The 21,115-nt window shown below is 40.6% G+C and overlaps 1 protein-coding gene across 1 annotated transcript in view; it reads right to left on the bottom strand.

The window, feature by feature from the left end:
- Positions 1-21,115, bottom strand: part of LOC139752129 (alpha-2-macroglobulin-like) — a 196,432-nt gene that overhangs the window by 5,762 nt on the left and 169,555 nt on the right. The window contains exons 23-25 of the mRNA XM_071668047.1: positions 18,141-18,414; positions 10,468-10,619; positions 8,544-8,756 (exon numbers count right to left, since the gene is read on the bottom strand). Coding sequence (XP_071524148.1) covers positions 8,544-8,756; positions 10,468-10,619; positions 18,141-18,414 — 639 coding nt within the window. The remainder of the gene's footprint in view (positions 1-8,543; positions 8,757-10,467; positions 10,620-18,140; positions 18,415-21,115) is intronic.

The raw sequence follows: 21,115 nt of genomic DNA, 5'->3' as shown, positions 1-21,115 counted from the left end.
ATAGGGTTGTGTGGAGGAGGGTGGATGTGTTGGAAATGAGATGTTTGAGGACAGTATGTGGTGTGAGGCGGTTTGATCAAGTAAGTAATGAAAGGGTAAGAGAGAGGTGTGGTAATAAAAAGAGTGTGATTGAGAGAGCAGAGGAGGGTGTATTGAAATGGTTTGGTCACATGGAGAGAGTGAGTGAGGAAAGATTGACAAAGAGGATATATGTGTCAGAGGTGAAGGGAACAAGGAGAAGTGGGAGACCAAATTGGAGGTGAAAAGATGGAGTGAAAAAGATTTTACGTGATCGGGGCCTGAACATGCAGGAGGGTGAAAGGCGTGCAAGGAATAGAGTGAATTGTAACGATGTGGAATACCAGGGTCAAAGTGCTGTCAATGAATTGAACCAGGGCATGTGAAGCGTTTGCGGTAAACCATGGAAAGTTCTGTGGGGCCTGGATAAGGAAAGGGAGCTGTGGTGTCTGTGCATTATTACATGACAGCCAGAGACTGAGTGTGAACGAATGTGGCCTTTGTTGTCTTTCCCTAGCGCTACCTCGCACACATGAGGGGGGAGGGGGTTGTTATTTCAAGTATGGCGAGGTGGAATGGGAATGAATAAAGGCAGACTATGAATTATATGTACATGTGTATATATGTGTATGTCTGTGTGTGTATATATATGTATACCTTGAGATGTATAGGTATGTATATTTGCGTGTGTGGACATGTATATATATACATGTGTACGTGGGTAGGTTGGGCTATTCTTTCGTCTGTTTCCTTGCGCCACCTCGCTAACACCGGAGACAGCGACAAAGCAAAATAAATAAATAAATATATTTATTTATTTATTTTGCTTTGTCGCTGTCTCCCACGTTTGTGAGGTAGCGCAAGGAAACAGACGAAAGAAATAGCCCAACCCACCCCCATACACATGTATATACATACATGTCTCCACACGAAAATATACATACCCATACATCTCAATATACACATATATATACACACACAGACATATACATATACATATATACACATGCACACAATTCACACTGTCTGCTTTTATTCATTCCCATCGCCACACATGGAATAACATCCCCCTCCCCCCTCATGTGTGCGAGGTAGCACTAGGAAAAGACAACAAAGGCCCCATTCATTCACACTCAGTCTCTAGCTGTCATGCAATAATGCCCTAAACCACAGCTCCCTTTCCACATCCAGGCCCCACAGAACTTTCCATGGTTTACCCCAGATGCTTCACATGCCCTGATTCAATCCACTGACAGCACGTCAACCCCGGTATACCACATCGATTCAGTTCTCTCTATTCCTAGCCCGCCTTTCACCCTCCTGCATGTTCAGGCCCCAATCACTCAAAATCTTTTTCACTCCATCTTTCCACCTCCAATTTGGTCTCCCACTTCTCGTTCCCTCCACCTCCCACACATATATCCTCTTGGTCAACCTTTCCTCACTCATTCTCTCCATGTGCCCAACCCATTTCAAAACACCCTCTTCTGCTCTCTCAACCACGCTCTTCTTATTTCCACACATCTCTCTTACCCTTACATTACTTACTCGATCAAACCACCTCACACCAAATATTGTCCTCAAACATCTCATTTCCAGCACATCCACCCACCTGCGCACTACTCTATCCATAGCCCATGCCTCGCAACCATACAACATTGTTGGAACCACTATTCCTTCAAACATAACCATTTTTGCTTTCCAAGATAATGTTCTCGACTTCCACACATTCTTCAACACTCCCAGGATTTTCGCCCCCTCCCCCACCCTATGATTCACTTCCGCTTCCATGGTTCCATCCGCTGCCAGATCCACTCCCAGATATCTAAAACACTTTACTTCCTCCAGTTTTTCTCCATTCAAACTTACCTTCCAATTGACTTGACCCTCAACCCTACTGTACCTAATAACCTTGCTCTTATTCACATTTACTCTTAAATTTCTTCTTCCACACACTTTACCAAACTCAGTCACCAGCTTCTGCAGTTTCTCACATGAATCAGCCACCAGCGCTGTATCATCAGCGAACAACAACTGACTCACTTCCCAAGCTCTCTCATCCACAACAGACTGCATACTTGCCCCTCTTTCCGAAACTCTTGCATTCACCTCCCTAACAACCCCATCCATAAACAAATTAAACAACCATGGAGACATCACACACCCCTGCCGCAAACCTACATTCACTGAGAACCAATCACTTTCCTCTCTTCCTACACGTACACATGCCTTACATCCTCAATAAAAACTTTTCACTGCTTCTAACAACTTGCCTCCAATACCTTGTATTCTTAGTACCCTCCACAAAGCATCTCTATCAACTCTATCATATGCCTTCTCCAGATCCATAAATGCTACAAACAAATCCATCTGCTTTTCTAAGTATTTCTCACATACATTCTTCAAAGCAAACACCTGATCCACACATCCTCTATCACTTCTGAAACCACACTGCTCTTCCTGCAATCTGATGCTCTGTACATGCCTTCACCCTCTCAATCAATACCCTCCCATATAATTTACCAGGAATACTCAACAAACTTATACCTCTGTAATTTGAGTACTCACTCTTATCCCCTTTGCCTTTATACAATGGCACTATGCACACATTCCGCCAATCCTCAGGCACCTCACCATGAATCATACATACATTAAATAACCTTACCAACCAGTCACTGAGAACCAATCACTTTCCTCTCTTCCTACACGTACAAATGCCTTACATCCCTGATAAAAACTTTTCACTGCTTCTAACAACTTGCCTCCCACACCTTGTATTCTTAGTACCCTCCACAAAGCATCTCTATCAACTCTATCATATGCCTTCTCCATATGATACAGAGGTATAAGTTTGTTGAGTATTCCTGGTAAATTATATGGGAGGGTATTGATTGAGAGGGTGAAGGCATGTACAGAGCATCAGATTGGAGAAGAGCAGTGTGGTTTCAGAAGTGGTAGAGGATGTGTGGATCTGGTGTTTGCTTTGAAGAATGTATGTGAGAAATACTTAGAAAAGCAAATGGATTTGTATGTAGCATTTATGGATCTGGAGAAGGCATATGATAGAGTTGATAGAGATGCTCTGTGGAAGGTATTAAGAATATATGGTGTGGGAGGAAAGTTGTTAGAAGCAGTGAAAAGTTTTTATCAAGGATGTAAGGCATGTGTACGTGTAGGAAGAGAGGAAAGTGATTGGTTCTCAGTGAATGTAGGTTTGCGGCAGGGGTGTGTGATGTCTCCATGGTTGTTTAATTTGTTTATGGATGGGGTTGTTAGGGAGGTAAATGCAAGAGTTTTGGAAAGAGGGGCAAGTATGAAGTCTGTTGGGGATGAGAGAGCTTGGGAAGTGAGTCAGTTGTTGTTCGCTGATGATACAGCGCTGGTGGCTGATTCATGTGAGAAACTGCAGAAGCTGGTGACTGAGTTTGGTAAAGTGTGTGGAAGAAGAAAGTTAAGAGTAAATGTGAATAAGAGCAAGGTTATTAGGTACGGTAGGGTTGAGGGTCAAGTCAATTGGGAGGTGAGTTTGAATGGAGAAAAACTGGAGGAAGTGAAGTGTTTTAGATATCTGGGAGTGGATCTGGCAGCGGATGGAACCATGGAAGCGGAAGTGGATCATAGGGTGGGGGAGGGGGCGAAAATTCTGGGGGCCTTGAAGAATGTGTGAAGGGCGAAAATTCTGGGGGCCTTGAAGAATGTGTGAAAGTCGAGAACATTATCTCGGAAAGCAAAAATGGGTATGTTTGAAGGAATAGTGGTTCCAACGATGTTGTATGGTTGCGAGGCGTGGGCTATGGATAGAGTTGTGCGCAGGAGGATGGATGTGCTGGAAATGAGATGTTTGAGGACAATGTGTGGTGTGAGGTGGTTTGATCGAGTGAGTAACGTAAGGGTAAGAGAGATGTGTGGAAATAAAAAGAGCGTGGTTGAGAGAGCAGAAGAGGGTGTTTTGAAGTGGTTTGGGCACATGGAGAGAATGAGTGAGGAAAGATTGACCAAGAGGATATATGTGTCAGAGGTGGAGGGAACGAGGAGAAGAGTGAGACCAAATTGGAGGTGGAAAGATGGAGTGAAAAAGATTTTGTGTGATCGGGGCCTGAACATGCAGGAGGGTGAAAGGAGGGCAAGGAATAGAGTGAATTGGAGCGATGTGGTATACCGGGGTTGACGTGCTTTCAGTGGATTGAATCAAGGCATGTGAAGCGTCTGGGGTAAACCATGGAAAGCTGTGTAGGTATGTATATTTGCGTGTGTGGACGTATGTATATACATGTGTATGGGGGGGGTTGGACCATTTCTTTCGTCTGTTTCCTTGCGCTACCTCACAAACGCGGGAGACAGCGACAAAGTATAATAAAATAAAAAATATAACCAACCAGTCAACAATACAGTCACCCCCTTTTTTTAATAAATTCCACTGCAATACCATCCAAACCTGCTGCCTTGCCGGCTTTCATCTTCCGCAAAGCTTTTACTACCTCTTCTCTGTTTACCAAATCATTTTCCCTAACGCTCTCACTTTGCACACCACCTCGACCAAAACACCCTATAATTGCCACTCTATCATCAAACACATTCAACAAACCTTCAAAATACTCACTCCATCTCCTTCTCACATCACCACTACTTGCTATCACCTCCCCATTAGCCCCCTTCTGAAGTTCCCATTTGCTCCCTTGTCTAATGCACTTTATTTACCTCCTTCCAGAACATCTTTTAGATATCTGGGAGTGGATCTGGCAGCGGATGGAACCATGGAAGCGGAGGTGAATCATAGGGTGGGGGAGGGGGCGAAAATCCTGGGAGCCTTGAAGAATGTGTGGAAGTCGAGAACATTATCTCGGAAAGCAAAAATGGCTATGTTTGAAGGAATAGTGGTTCCAACAGTGTTGTATGGTTGCGACGCGTGGGCTATGGATAGAGTTGTGCGCACGAGGGTGGATGTGCTAGAAATGAGATGTTTGAGGACAATATGTGGTGTGAGGTGGTTTGATCAAGTAAGTAATGTACGGGTAAGAGAGATGTGTGGAAATAAAAAGAGCGTGGTTGACAGAGCTGAAGGGGGTGTTTTGAAATGGTTTGGGCACATGGAGAGAATGAGTGAGGAAAGATTGACCAAGAGGATAAATGTGTCAGAGGTGGAGGGAACAAGGAGAAGTGGGAGACCAAATTGGAGGTGGAAAGATGGAGTGAAAAAGATTTTGATTGATCGAGGCCTGAACATGCAGGAGGGTGAAAGGCGGGCAAGGAATAGAGTGAATTGGATCGATGTGGTATATCGGGGTAGACGTGCTGTCAATGGATTGAATCAGGGCGTGTGAAGCGTCTGGGGTAAACCATGGAAAGTTCTGTGGGCCTGGATGTGGAAAGGGAGCTGTGGTTTCGGGCATTATTGCATGACAGCGAGAGACTGAGTGTGAACGAATGGGGCCTTTGTTGTCTTTTCCTAGCACTACCTCACACACTTGAGGGGGGGAGGGGGATGTTATTCCATGTGTGGCAAGGTGGCAATGGGAATGAATAAAGGCAGTGTGAATTGTGTGCATGTGTATATATGTATGTGTCTGTGTGTGTATACATATGTGTACATTCAGATGTATGGGTATGTATATTTGTGTGTGTGGACGTGTATGTATATACATGTGTATGGGGGTGGGTTGGGCCATTTCTTTCGTCTGTTTCCTTGCGCTACCTCGCAAACGCGGGAGACAGACAAAGCAAAATAAATAAATAAATACATAAATATACGCATATAAGTAGGAGAGATGGCCAGAGAGCGTTACTGGATTACTTGTTAATTGATAGGTGCATGAAAGAGAGACTTTTGGATGTTAATGTTCTGAGAGGGGTAACTGAAGGGGTGTCTGATCATTATCTTGTGGAGGCAAAGGTGAAGATATGTAGATGTTTTCAGAAAAGAAGAGAGAATGTTGGGGTGAAGAGAGTGGTAAGAGTAAGTGAGCTTAGAAAGGAGAAATGGGTCAGGAAGTACCAGGAGATATTGAGTGCAGAATGGTAAAAGGTGAGAGCAAATGACATAAGAGGAGTGGGGGGGGGGAATGCGATGCGATGTATATAGGGAAGCAGTGATGGCTTGCGCAAAAGATGCCTGTGGCATGAAGAAAGCGAGTGGTGGGCAGATTAGAAAGGGTAGTGAGTGGTGGGTCGAAGAAGTAAGATTGTTAGTGAAAGAGAAGAAGGAGGCATTTGGACGATCAAACCACCTCACACCACATATTGTCCTCAAACATTTCATTTCCAACACATCCACCCTCCTACGCACAACCCAATCTATAGGCCATGCCTCGCAACCATATAACATCGTTGGAACCCCTATTCCTTCAAACATACCCATTTTTGCTCTCCGAGATAACATTCTCACCTTCCACACATTCTTCAACACTCCAAAAACCTTTGCCCCCTCCACCAACCTGTGGCTCACTTCTGCTTCCATGGTTCCATCTGCTGCTAAGTCCACTCCGAGATATCTAAAGCACTTCACTTCCTCCAGTTTTTCTCCATTCAAACTTACCTCCCAATTAACTTGTCCCTCAACCCTACTAAACCTAATGGCCTTGCTCTTATTCACATTTACTTTCAACTTTCTTCTTTCACACACTTTACCAAATTCAGTCACCAACTTCTGCAGTTTCTCACTTGAATCAGCCATCAGTGCTGTATCATCAGCAAACAACAACTGACTCAATTCTCAAGCCCTCTCATCCAGAGCAGACTGCATACCTGCCCCTCCCTCCAAAACTCTTGCATTCAAAAGATGGTGACTGTGTTTTTAATTGGTTTGCTCAGATTTTCTCTTTATGTATTTATCATGATGAGATACCTGAGGATTGGCAAAATGCATGTATAGTGCCACAGAATGAAAGCATGAAGGGACAAAAGTGAGTGTTCAAATACCAAAGATATATGATTTTGTTGAGCGTATCTGTTAAGTTGTATGGAAGAGTGATGACTGAGATGGCAAAGGCATGCACTGAGCATCAGATCTGGGAGGTAAAATGTGGTTCCAGGAAAGATAAGAGGATGTGTGGTTCAAGTGTTTGCTCTTAAAATTATGCATGAGAAGGATCTGTAAAAGGTAATTATGGATCTGGAGAAATCATATGATAGGGATAACAGAGGTCTTGAAAATATATGGTGTGGGATGAAAGCTACTAGAAGCAGTGAAAAGCTTCACATCAAAAGTGTAAGGATAGAGTACGAGTAAGAAGAGATGAGAGTCAGCGTTTCCAGGTGAAGTTTGGCCTGCAGCAAGGGTGCGTGATATCACCATGGCTATTTACTTTGTCTATGGATGGGGTGGTGAGAGAAGTAAATGGAAGGGTCTTGGAGAAAGGGGCAAGTATGCGGTCCGTAGGGGGTGAGGGGGCCTGAGAAGTGAGTTAGTATTTGTTGTTTGCTACGACACAACACTGGTGGCAAATTTGATCAAGAAACTACAGAAGTTGGTGACTGAGTTTGGGAGTGTAAGAAAGGGGATATTGAGAGTAACTGTAATAAAAGAAAGGTTATTAAGTTTAGCAGGGCAAAAGAACAGGTAAGTTGAGGTGTGAGTCTGAACGGCTAAATTTAGAGGTTAAGTGTTTTAGGTACCTGGGAGGGGCATGGCAACAAATGGAACTATGGAAACAAAAGTAAGTCATAGGGTTGCTGAGGGGGGAAAAGGTTCTTGGAACATTGACAAATGTGTGGAAAGGGAGGTCGTTACAAAGGAGGGCAAAAATGGGGATGTTCAAAGGTATAGTAATCCCAACAATGTTGTATGTATGGAAGGAATGGCCTATAGCTGAAGATGTGCAGAGGAGGTTGGAAGTGTAGGAACGGATGTATTGAGAAGGTTCAAAGTATTGGAAATTAAATATACGAGAACAATATGTGGTGTGAAGTGGTTTGAGCAAGTAAACTTACAGACATAAGGTAAGAAGTGCGGTTAACAACTAAAAAGGGTGTGCTGAATTGGTTTGGACATATGAAATGAATGAGTTAGGAGAGGTTGACAAAGAGGTAACATGTTTCAGACATAGAGGGGACAAGAAGAGGGAGACCTAATTGGAGATGGAAGGATAGAGTGTAGAATATTTTGAGTGGTTGAGGCCTGAACATGCAGGAGGTATGCAAGGGCTTGAGAGAATGAGTCAATATGCTGGCAATGGACTGAACCAGGGCATATAAAGTAGCCAGAGGAAACCACAGAAACATATGGGAAAATGCTACAGCACAAGAAGAATCTCCATTACCCAGACATCCTATTACATTATCTGCTACACCATCAATTCTTTTAAATGTGGATACTCAAGAGTCTGATGTATATTTTTCAATTATCATTTAAATAAGAGTTTGAGAAAGATTCTGCCTGCATCATCCTGCCTATATTGAAGAAAAATTTGAAATAAGAGCAAGAATTTTAATTAATGAAACACACTCAAGAGTCAATCTGGATAATCAGTTGTATCTTACCTTGATGCTCACATCTAAAATCAACAGGCATTTGGTATTGACCAACTCACCTGAATAAGAGCACATCCTTGGCCTTCCATGTCAAGGGTAATATCAGCAGGAAAGGATGGGATGTTCATCCTTTGCTGAAGGAGTTTGTTTGATTCATTAATGTGGAATTCATGCTCAAGGTCCTCTATTGTAACTAGGACCACTAGATCTACATTACCTTGGTCCTGATAAGCCTCAAAACTGGCTAAAGCTTGAAGTGCAACTACAGTGTCCTGAGGGAGAAAATTAAGCACAACTAAGTTTTCTTGTGACGAAGACATATTTTCCTATTGTTCTGTGTATCATGTCCCACCACAAGCAGGTTGGATAAGGTAGAATTCTTAATGCATGGCATTCAAGTTAACTTTGGCATTATCATTTATATCATATATATGAACCAAGCTGGACTATCCCAAAGAAAGAAGTTTAAACAGCAGTACTGATAAAAATTAACCACCTTTTAGTGACTGGTTAATTATAAACTGTATCAAGAAATCCCAGACTAGTTACCATAATTGGTAAATGATAGCATCATTACTTCAGACATTCTTGCCTTGATATCAGGCCTGTTCCCCACTTTACTAACATCACTATAGGATCAATGAAGAATGAATAAGTAAAGGAAGGCAAATAACTGGCTTGATCCAGCCTAGTTATGTTTTTCCTCAAGCTCTGTTAGCCTTATGTGGCTTGTTGTACTGATTATCTACAAATGAAGGAAAGTTTTTATGACTGAAAGAAGCACTTCTCGGAGTCAATTAAGACCAAGCTTCTTGAGTTAATAGCTCTACAAGACCTCAATGACCATGTTATTGATTTCTTTCCTGATTAGTATGATTTAAGGCTCATTTACAATTTGCATCCTATCTTCTTCAGTTCTTCAAGAGAATGCTGCACCAGAGTAATTAGAAGCCATGACAAAAAGCTGGATAAAAAAATCAAAAAGGATGTTCGGAGGTATTGGTTTAGTGTTAAGTGGTGAATGGCTGGAATAAAGTAACCAAGGAGATATTGAATGCCATCAGTTTATGGTGGTTTCAAAAGCTACTTGATAACACAGAAATTTCAGGGGATGTGGCCTCACAAGAACAGAACACTTTCTCTCAACTGTACAAACAGGTAATTACAGGAAGAGAGCTTTACAATGATGTTGCCCAGTCTCTTAACTTTGTATATGTGTACCATGTCTTTACTCCTATTTATGTATGTACATACACATACACCATAGCAGATGCTAGGTACCCATTTTTCAACAAGCCCCTAAAGGAAGAGGAACAGAGTGGTGGACTAGGGGCTGGCTGCTACAGCCAGGCTTACAACTTTTGTGATTTTGATCCTAGGCAGCCTGTGCATGTGTGACACTCGTTAACACTAACTGCTACACCACAGAGTTCCATGTTTGCTTCTCTACAAAATTATTTCAACTAAGGAGCTACATGAAAAGATTTTAATTTGAGGTGCTGTCATCTGATGCTGATTTTACAAATCATGACAGCAATATTTTTCTACAATTTAGAAACAGTTGACAACTGACCATCAATGATCATACTGGTCATACTGATTTTGAAATTCAAACATGTACCTGATGGGCATCCCAACTTCATGACTGATTTGCAGGCAATAATCCCACGGCTCACTAGTGTCAGCATGCAGATATAAAACTCCACGAGTCAACATAAAACATTTTTATGTATTCTAAATTTTCTTTAAGCAAACACTATAAAAATATAAGATCTTTCCTACAGTACAACAAAAAAGTTGCAACAACTAGCAAAATTGTATTTACAAGGAGACATTTATTGCATAGTGAGGCTTCATTTTAGGTCTTTAGTAATATACTCTGTCTGCCTTTTCACAAAAGCGGTGATGATACATACTTTGCTCCTTATAACTGATCAGGCAGACAAAAGGGTTTCTTCAAAGTTATGTCAAATTAATAAATACCTGTGTAGAAATGAAACCTCCTTGACCATTTCTCCTTGAAGAGATCCACTTGACTATCTTCCTAACTTTGTTTTCAAAATGTGTAGCATCCACTGTCATCATGGCCAAGATGGCATAACCAGCAGTTTCCACTGCAACAGCATCACTCTTGCCTTTAACACAATTAAAATGTGATTTAATACACCATTTACTGAAGGCTTTTAAAAAAAGAAAATGAAAAATTTCACTCATTAAATTAATGTCATATAAGTGACTTAACAGCAACTGAAAAATCATGATCACTTAAGTCCACTACTTAAGTACAATTAACCTGTCTCATTCAAAATTTTCTTTTCATACATGTGGCCTAAGCACTGCATTTTTCAAACATCTTGAAAAACATTCTTCTATGCTCCAAGAAATCCATACCTTCTATCATGTTATAGTCTATGCAGCAGTACCCTTCTAATTCTATGAGTAGTAAGACCACACAGTCCTTCTATTATTAGTCTCCAAATGCTGAATATGCAAGTACTAGATCACAGATTTCATATAAGAGATTATATCACAAAAGAACAAAGTATATTTTTATCATTTCCAGGAATACTTAATCAGTCACTGTTTATCACCACACAGTAACTTGCCAATGACATCATAGCATGGAGATGAGGTGACATAAAGTAGTAAGCCACTCTAATCATTCACTTCATTAATCTGACACAGGGTTTTCAGAGTTTTTCTGGACAGGTAGAGACATTATCTGTTCCTAGGTTCACCATGACAAATCTTTGGCAGTCTGTTACATCTTGACCCACCGACTGCTGATGTGCTGTATATAGTATGGAATGCCTCTAACAGTTCACTGTGATTGTTACCCATTTAGTCTGGGCATTAAAAATCAATAGGTGAGGTAAAGAGCAAAGCCAGGAGTTAAGAAATAACTACTGGCATCACAGATAATGTTTTCCACATCATTGGTCAATACTTTTTTTTGATCTGGCTGCCCAAGAATAATCAAAATGCTGAGGGTGTAATACAGTAGAGTTACAGTATGATGCAAGACAGATAACAAAAAAAGTTTATGCAGTATGAAATCATGCAAAATCAAGACATCCATTTCCATGTAAATAATGGGTTAGGTACCACAGGTAAAAATAACATGAAATAAATTCAAAATATTAGGGAAATTATTTTTTTATTTATATTCTTTATTTTGCTTTGTCGCTGTCTCCTGCGTTTGCAAGGTAGCGCAAGGAAACAGACGAAAGAAATGGCCCAACCCACCCCCATACACAATGTATATACATACACGTCCACACACTCAAATATACATACCTATACATCTCAATGTACACATATATACACACACACAGACACACATATATACCCATGCACACAATTCACACTGTCTGCCTTTATTCATTCCCATCGCCACCTCGCCACACATGGAATACCATCCCCCTCCCCCCTCATGTGTGCGTGGTAGCACTAGGAAAAGACAACAAAGGCCCCATTCGTTCACACTCAGTCTCTAGCTGTCATGCAATAATGCCCGAAACCACAGCTCCCTTTCCACATCCAGGCCCTACACAACTTTCCATGGTTTACCCCAGACGCTTCACATGCCCTGATTCAATCCACTGACAGCACGTCAACCCCGGTATACCACATCGATCCAATTCACTCTATTCCTTGCCCTCCTTTCACCCTCCTGCATGTTCAGGCCCCGATCACACAAAATCTTTTTCACTCCATCTTTCCACCTCCAATTTGGTCTCCCACTTCTCCTCATTCCCTCCACCTCCGACACATATATCCTCTTGGTCAATCTTTCCTCACTCATTCTCTCCATGTGCCCAAACCATTTCAAAACACCCTCTTCTGCTCTCTCAACCACGCTCTTTTTATTTCCACACATCTCTCTTACCCTTACATTACTTACTTGATCAAACCACCTCACTCCACACATTGTCCTCAAACATCTCATTTCCAGCACATCCACCCTCCTGCACACTACTCTATCCATAGCCCACACCTCGCAACCATACAACACTGTTGGAACCACTATTCCTTCAAACATACCCATTTTTGATTTCCGAGATAATGTTCTCGACTTCCACACATTCTTCAAGGCTCCCAGGATTTTCGCCCCCTCCCCCACCCTATGATTCACTTCCGCTTCCATGGTTCCATCCGCTGCCAGATCCACTCCCAGATATCTAAAACACTTTACTTCCTCCAGTTTTTCTCCATTCAAACTTACCTCCCAATTGACTTGACCCTCAACCCTACTGTACCTAATAACCTTGCTCTTATTCACATTTACTCTTAACTTTCTTCTTTCACACACTTTACCAAACTCAGTCACCAGCTTCTGCAGTTTCTCACATGAATCAGCCACCAGTGCTGTATCATCAGCGAACAACAACTGACTCACTTCCCAAGCTCTCTCATCCACAACAGACTTCATTCTTGCCCCTCTTTCCAAAACTCTTGCATTCACCTCCCTAACAACCCCATCCATAAACAAATTAAACAACCATGGAGACATCACACACCCCTGCCGCAAACCTACATTCACGTACACATGCCTTACATCCTCGATAAAAACTTGGAAATTATGTGTCAAATAATGCTTTGTCACATCCATATTTTCTTGTTGCCTGGGATAGGCTAGATAAGGTTTGGTCATGTAATTTTCTGAATATACAGAAGCTTCCTGGCTTACATAGGGGTTATATTTCTGATAAAATATGCAAGTCAAAAACCACATCATTTCACTCAAAACACCATCACCCAGAATAGGTGAGTCTCCCCTCTCTGATTACTAGTTGAATATCTCTGGTGCTGTATTGCACAGATGCCTGTTTTTTATTACTATTGTATGCTACACACTGTACCAAAGTTCCCATTGCACTTACAACACCCCAAACTTCAGACTGCAACACTAACACACCTAAAACACCATCACACTGAGCAATAGAAATATGGGAAGTAAACTTCTGACTACAAAAAAGAAACATGAGAAAGAAATTATTAATCTATGGAAAAAATTCATTTACCTTACCTAGTATGCTTAGTCTCACCACTCACTTTAACATAATGAAAGTTAGTATGAGACTTAAATCTTGTGAACCATTCATGGCTGACCACAAATTACTGTACTTTAATATCTTCGAAGAAACTTCTTGCCTTCAATTGTATCACCATGAGACTTAGCAGTACAAGATGCTGAATTTGATCTTCCATCCACAAAGTTAGTAATTTCTCCATCTCAGAGATAGCACCAGCTCGCTTCTTGGTTATGACAGTTGATTTTAAAGGTGCCGAACCTTTTATGTGTTCCTTAATGAACTCACTGTCCTTCAAAATTGTGTTCACTGTTAAGGTAGCCAAAGTGAGCTCAATCAAGATGGAAAAATGTATTTGTCCACCTTCATGTTTCTTTATGATTTTCATTTTCATCTCTAAATCATTCACTTTTCATTTGCAAGGAGGTCCTCTATTCTTATTATCACCTGGTCTATTTCCAGTATTCAAAAGTTAGAAATAAGGGCAATATCTACACAAAAATCAATGAAAGTTCCAAAACAATGCAGTGGAGATGGGCAAAGAACCACTGCAACAGCTTCACTGTATATGTAAGATGCATGACTGGGAAAAAGGATGCCTGCCAAATTTGTCCCTCTGCCATATTCCTCCAAATGCTCTACTTAGAGCTTCCATTACTAATGCAAATTTTTGTCTCAAAAAATACTGTATTTGAGTTTAGGGAGACTGCACTGTCAGGTTTCCATATGTTGAGTCTTCCATATATAAGGGGGCCCTCTGTATTTATAATCACTAGTTCTGGCTGCACTTAAAGGCATCATAGTCAGTGTACTTACTCTGATCATCTTGCAATACCAAAACATTTTTTATGGGTCATAGGACTTAATAAAACCAAGTAATATTCTGGTGTCCCCTGTGAGTGAACTAGCACCTAAGCAATTCAAAATAATTAATTTTCAATTCAAGTACGATATTCTCCCTTGATTTCCTGGATACTAAAGATTCACTCTTGAAATAAGCAGGTCTCTTCTGACTGCTGGTGGAATTACATATTATCATGAAATATGCAATGATGAGGATACTCCCGACAGATACACTGGTGGTTTAAGGACACAGCTGGGTAACGTGGAGTGAAGCAACACTGATGTTTTGTTTATGCTGTGCCATTATATAGTTTCCTTTGTGCCAAAAATATTTTCCTTGGTGCAAAGGAGAATATAAGATGTGTATGTAGAATGTTAAGAAGTTGACACAGGAAAGCAAAGAAAGAGTAGATGAAGATTTTGGAAGAAAGCTAAGTGAAATGTTTGGGAAAAACAAGAAATTGCACTGGCAGAAGGTGAAAGGGAAAAAGGTGGATGTGTAAGAATAGAGCTGTAAATGTGAAGTGAGGAAGGGAAGTAGCAGAATCAGAAGGAGGAAGTGAAGGGAAAATGAAAAGAGCATTTTGAAGAACTGATGAATGTAGGTGAGGCAGCAGTTGTTACATACATAGGAATAAAGAATGGAAGAAAAAAGATACAAGTGCAGGGACCTAGAAAAAGCACCTGGAGTGGATGGGATTATGACTAAAATGTTGAAGTACGGAAGAGAAAGTGTTGATAGAGTCGATGCATTTGACATGTAATCAAGAATGGAAGCAGAGGGGTGTGCCTTAGGATAGGTGAAAGCTATTATTGCTCCTTTATTCAAAGGAAAATATGCTAAGGATGTATATATCAGTTAAAGGGAAATAACTCTACATATACCAGGAAAAGTGTATGCAAAAGTGTTGCCTGACAGAGTGATGGAAGTGACTGAATGCAGAATAAGTGAGGAGCAAGGAGGTTTTAGGAAAGGCAGGGGATGTTTGGATCAGATAAATGAGAGAGATAAATGAAAGAGCAATACAGGGTAGAATAGCCATTAGGTCCCTTAATAAGATAATGAAGAGAAGAGGTGTAAGTATGGAAAAGAGAATGAGTCACAGTGGTCAAGAATTCAGTTCGTAAAAATGAAGTATTTGAAGTGAGCATGATGTATGACTAAATGAAGTGAAGAAAGAAATGAAGTGGTGAGATCTGGTATGGCAGGGGATGAATTGTGGAGTGGCAAAGTGGGTGAAATGTATTACTTTGTTGTGGTTTGGGCATTTGGAAAGAATGCATGATAAGGAGTTTACAAAGAGACTGCATGATAGTACATGGCATGAGAGAAAGACCACCTGTGACTTGGGTAAACAGTTGAAGAGTACTGAAGGGAGAAGAATGGAAGAAGAAAGTGCGGAATGGTCTTTGTGAAGGAGGCATGTAAGGACAGGAATAAGTGGAGACTTGCCATGGCCATCCCTTTGATGGGTGTTCCTGGAAGGAATGGGCATTAGAGATATTATTATATTTTTTTTATTATACTTTGTCGCTGTCTCCGGCGTTTGCAAGGTAGCACAAGGAAACAGACGAAAGAAATGGCCCAACCCCCCCCATACACATGTATATACATACGTCCACACACGCAAATATACATACCTACACAGCTTTCCATGGTTTACCCCAGACGCTTCACATGCCTTGATTCAATCCACTGACAGCACGTCAACCCCGGTATACCACATCGCTCCAATTCACTCTATTCCTTGCCCTCCTTTCACCCTCCTGCATGTTCAGGCCCCGATCACACAAAATCTTTTTCACTCCATCTTTCCACCTCCAATTTGGTCTCCCTCTTCTCCTCGTTCCCTCCACCTTCGACACATATATCCTCTTGGTCAATCTTTCCTCACTCATTCTCTCCATGTGCCCAAACCACTTCAAAACACCCTCTTCTGCTCTCTCAACCACGCTCTTTTTATTTCCACACATCTCTCTTACCCTTACGTTACTCACTCGATCAAACCACCTCACACCACACATTGTCCTCAAACATCTCATTTCCAGCACATCCATCCTCCTGCGCACAACTCTATCCATAGCCCACGCCTCGCAACCATACAACATTGTTGGAACCACTATTCCTTCAAACATACCCATTTTTGCTTTCCGAGATAATGTTCTCGACTTCCACACATTCTTCAAAGGCCCCCAGAATTTTCGCCCCCTCCCCCACCCTATGATCCACTTCCGCTTCCATGGTTCCATCCGCTGCCAGATCCACTCCCAGATATCTAAAACACTTCACTTCCTCCAGTTTTTCTCCATTCAAACTCACCTCCCAATTGACTTGACCCTCAACCCTACTGTACCTAATAACCTTGCTCTTATTCACATTTACTCTTAACTTTCTTCTTCCACACACTTTACCAAACTCAGTCACCAGCTTCTGCAGTTTCTCACATGAATCAGCCACCAGCACTGTATCATCAGCGAACAACAACTGACTCACTTCCCAAGCTCTCTCATCCCCAACAGACTTCATACTTGCCCCTCTTTCCAAAACTCTTGCATTTACCTCCCTAACAACCCCATCCATAAACAAATTAAACAACCATGGAGACATCACACACCCCTGCCGCAAACCTACATTCACTGAGAACCAATCACTTTCCTCTCTTCCTACACGTACACATGCCTTACATCCTCGATAAAAACTTTTCACTGCTTCTAACAACTTTCCTCCCACACCATATATTCTTAATACCTTCCACAGAGCATTAGAGATATAGACAGATATATAGTTGCTAGATTGAAAACAGATATGCCGACTTCACAACCTCAGTGATTTACATGTAGACATTTGCCATTTAGTGTGAATATATGTTCCTTAAATGACTGAAGTCATGAAAGTAAAATGCCTTTAAAATGATGTTATAGAGCCCAATGCATATTTGGGTCTTCTTAACTGGAAGGATAGACTGAAAGAGACTTTAGTGTACTTAGGCCTAAACATATAGGCGGGTTAGCCATGCATGGAATAAAACAAATTGCACAGATGTGGTATATGGGGGCTCCAAGGTCAAGAGGTTGAATCAGGGCACATGAAGTGGTCAAAGTAGACCATGGGGTGGTCCCTAGGTAATGAATATGGATGGTATGCTTAAGTTTTTCTATATCATAGATGACACCTATAGTAGTCATGTGTAGATGAGGCCATTATTTTTTTTCTGATGCTACCTCACTGAGATTAGAAAGGCAAATAGGTAAAAAGCAAAATTACCCTCCTATTTCAGAATGAATGCATAATAGTTTCAATAATCTGTACCATTCCATGAATGTACAAGTATCATCCCTCAGTTAGAATAAATGAATGAAGTTATAATGCACTAAAAAGTAGAGTGTAAACAATACTTATCATGGAGATTAAATACAAATGAAAAAGTTTTCAAAATACATACTAGCACTTGCTGCTAGTTCCCAATACATCGTACCACAAGTTTCTAGTGCCTGACTTATCAGCTCCTCTATCACTGAATTTGTGTAGATGAGGCCATTATTTTTTTTCTGATGCTACCTCACTAAGATTAGAAAGGCAAATAGGTAAAAAGCAAAATTACCCTTCTATTTCAGAATGAATACATAATAGTTTCAATAATCTGTACCATTCCATAAATGTATATGTATCATCCCTCAGTTAGAATAAACGAATGAAGTTGTAATGCACTAAAAAGTAGAGTGTAAACAGTACATATCATGAAGATAAAATACAAATGAAAAAGTTTTCACAATACATACTAGCACCTGCTGGTAGTTCCCAATACATTGTGCCAGAAGTTTCTACTGCCTGACTTATCAGCTCCTCTATCACTGAATTTGCTTCAGGCATCCCAGACAAAGCCAAAGCATATGCCTTGAGGGATAATGTGTAGAGCTCCTGACTACTCCTTTGTTTTAAACAGGAAACTGCTTCACTGATAGCTTTACTTGAGGAAGGTTCACCAGCTTCCAATAGGGAAATGAGTACATAGGCAGTCAAAGGCACAGGGGAATCATCGTCATCAATACCTCCCTGTAAATTATGTTTAAAGTTAAGACAGAATCTTCGCAAAGATGTATTTAACATGTCTGTAAAAATACTAAAAAATGCACATACAAGTAAAATGAAAGCAAGTATCCTATTTCTCACTTGAATTGCAAAAAGCTTCCTTTGAATTCTCAAATCTGGAAATACTCTTGGAAATAATTAGGAAAATCTCTGATTATTTGCTAATTCTAGGACCAAAGCTGCTATCATAGAGACTCCCCTTTCCATTATCATATTTCCTGTATACTGCTAGCATTTACCTAGGTCATAAATCATGAATATTGTACTGAAATTTCTGCCACAGTTGATTTATAATTTCAAGGTATTCGATCACCATGCAAACATGAAACACAAATAAGGATGTAAATAATGATAAAATTTTATAGCATAACTTTTTTCTTTTCTCCACTCATACTTGCTTATCATTTCCTGCATTACTGAAATAGCATCAAAGACAGATGAAGAATGCTTTCATTGGTCCACATCCACTCTCAAGCTGTCTTGCATTATGCCCTGATATCGGAAGCCCCCAACACAGACAAGTGCCAAAGACCTATCTGTGGTTTCCCCACACCACTTCACATACCCTGATTCAGCCCATTTACAGCATGTCGCCCTCTGCATACCACATCACTCTAATTAATTATATCCCAAACCTTTCACCATCCAGCCTGTTCAGGTCCAGTAACTCAAAGCCTCTTTCATCCTCTTCAAAGAAAACAAGGGAAGATTATGTGGTGTGTTGATTAAAAAATTGTAGTCTCTCTCTTGACCTATCAATATGGTTAATAGTGAACAGATTACCAAAGCAAGCATGACTGTTTAAGAGATGATAAGTATATGTGGTCAGTACAAGTCTTCTTATGTGAAACAAGAAAACAACTTACAGATATAAATGAAATGGAATCAGAAAATATAAAGGTGAAGAAGATGAAGAAAAAATATATCCTTAAAACATCCCATCAAGCATTCCACCTGACTCTTGTCATATTCTTTCTCCAGATCCATAAAAGCTCCATATGCCATCTTAGCTTTTGCTGGATACTTTTCTCCAGTCATTCTCACAGCAAAAGTCTGATCCACACATCCCAACTTTCCTAAAACCCCCTTGCTCCTCAATCTGCATATGGCCACTTTCATCAGTTAATCAACACTCTTGCATACACTTTTCCTAGTATACTTAACAGATTTATCCCCCTATAATCGATACATACATTCTTAGCACCCTTTCTTTTGAATAAAGAAACAATAATTGCTGTCATCTAATCCTAAGGCACAACCTTTTACTTCTATGCTAAATTACATATCAAATACATCCACTCTATTATACTTTTTCCTCCATACTTCAACATTCCATCCACTTCAGGTGCCTTTCCTACCTTCAACCTTATTACTGCCCCTTATTACCTCCCTTTTTGCTACAAGCCCCTGCACTTGTATACATTTCCTTCCATCCTTCATACCCATGCATGAACAACTGCTGTCTCATCAGTTCTTCAAAATACTCTCCTTCCTTACTTCTCAAATTTCAATTTCCATTCTTACATCCATCTCTTTCCTTTTTCACGTCCTTCTAGTACAATTTCTTATTTTCCTTAAACTTTTCACCCAACTTTCTTCCAAAATCTTCATCTACTCTTTCTTTGCTTTCCTCTATCAGCCTGTTAACATTCTGCTTACATATTCTGTATTCTTTCCTCCTCCTCTGCTGAACTTCCTCATGTACATTGCTTTTGAGCATTCTACCATATGCCTTTTTCTTCTCTTCCACATCATCAGTTCACCATGCATTTCCATTTTTATTCTCCTTTCTCATAACTTTGTATTCAACTACTAATTCTACACACCTTAACAGTATTTTTCTAAAAAGTTTAAACACCTCATTCCCACATGACTGCATCCCCATATTCATTACACTTTCATCTAAAGTTTCTATAACCCATCTTTCATATTCATCTTTGTATTCTTTCTGATTTATCTTGTACCCTGCCAACACTCAGTCAAATTTAGGCAATCTATTAGTAATCCATAACTCCAGGACGAGAACTTTTGGATGTTAATGTGCTAGGAGGGGCAGCTGGAGGGAAGTCTGACCACTATCTTGTGGAGGCGAAAGTGAAGATTTGTAGAGGTTTTCAAAAACGAAGAGAGAATGTTGGGGAAAAGAGAGTGAGGATAGTAAGTGAGCATGAAAAGGACATTTGCGTGAGGAAGTATCAGGAGAGATTGAGTGTAGAATGGCAAAAGGTGAGAGCAAATGATGAGGGAAGTGGGTGAGGAATGGGATGTATTTAGGGAAGCAGTGATGGCATGGGCAAAAGATGCATGTGGCATGAGAAAGGTGGGAGGTGGGCAGATTAAAAAGGGTAGTGAGTGGTGGGATGAAGTAAGGTTGTTCATGAAAGAGAAGAGAGAACTTCATTAGATAGTTTCAAGGGAGGAGTGCAAATGACTTGATGTATAAAAGAAAGTGGCAGGAGGTCAAGAGGAAGATGCAAGGGTAGAAAAAGCAGGCAAATGAGAGTTGGGGTGAGATAGTATCATTAAACTTTTAGGAGACTAAAAAGATTTTTTGGAAGGAAGTACATAACGTGCATAAGACAAGAGAACAAATGGGAACATCAGTGAAGGGGGAATAATAACAAGTAGTGATGAAGGAAGAGGAGGTGGAGTGAGTATTATGAAG

This window comes from Panulirus ornatus, chromosome 12 (assembly GCF_036320965.1).
Source record: "Panulirus ornatus isolate Po-2019 chromosome 12, ASM3632096v1, whole genome shotgun sequence".
Taxonomy (NCBI): Eukaryota; Metazoa; Arthropoda; class Malacostraca; order Decapoda; family Palinuridae; genus Panulirus; species Panulirus ornatus.
This window is presented reverse-complemented; position numbering and strand designations above follow the sequence as displayed.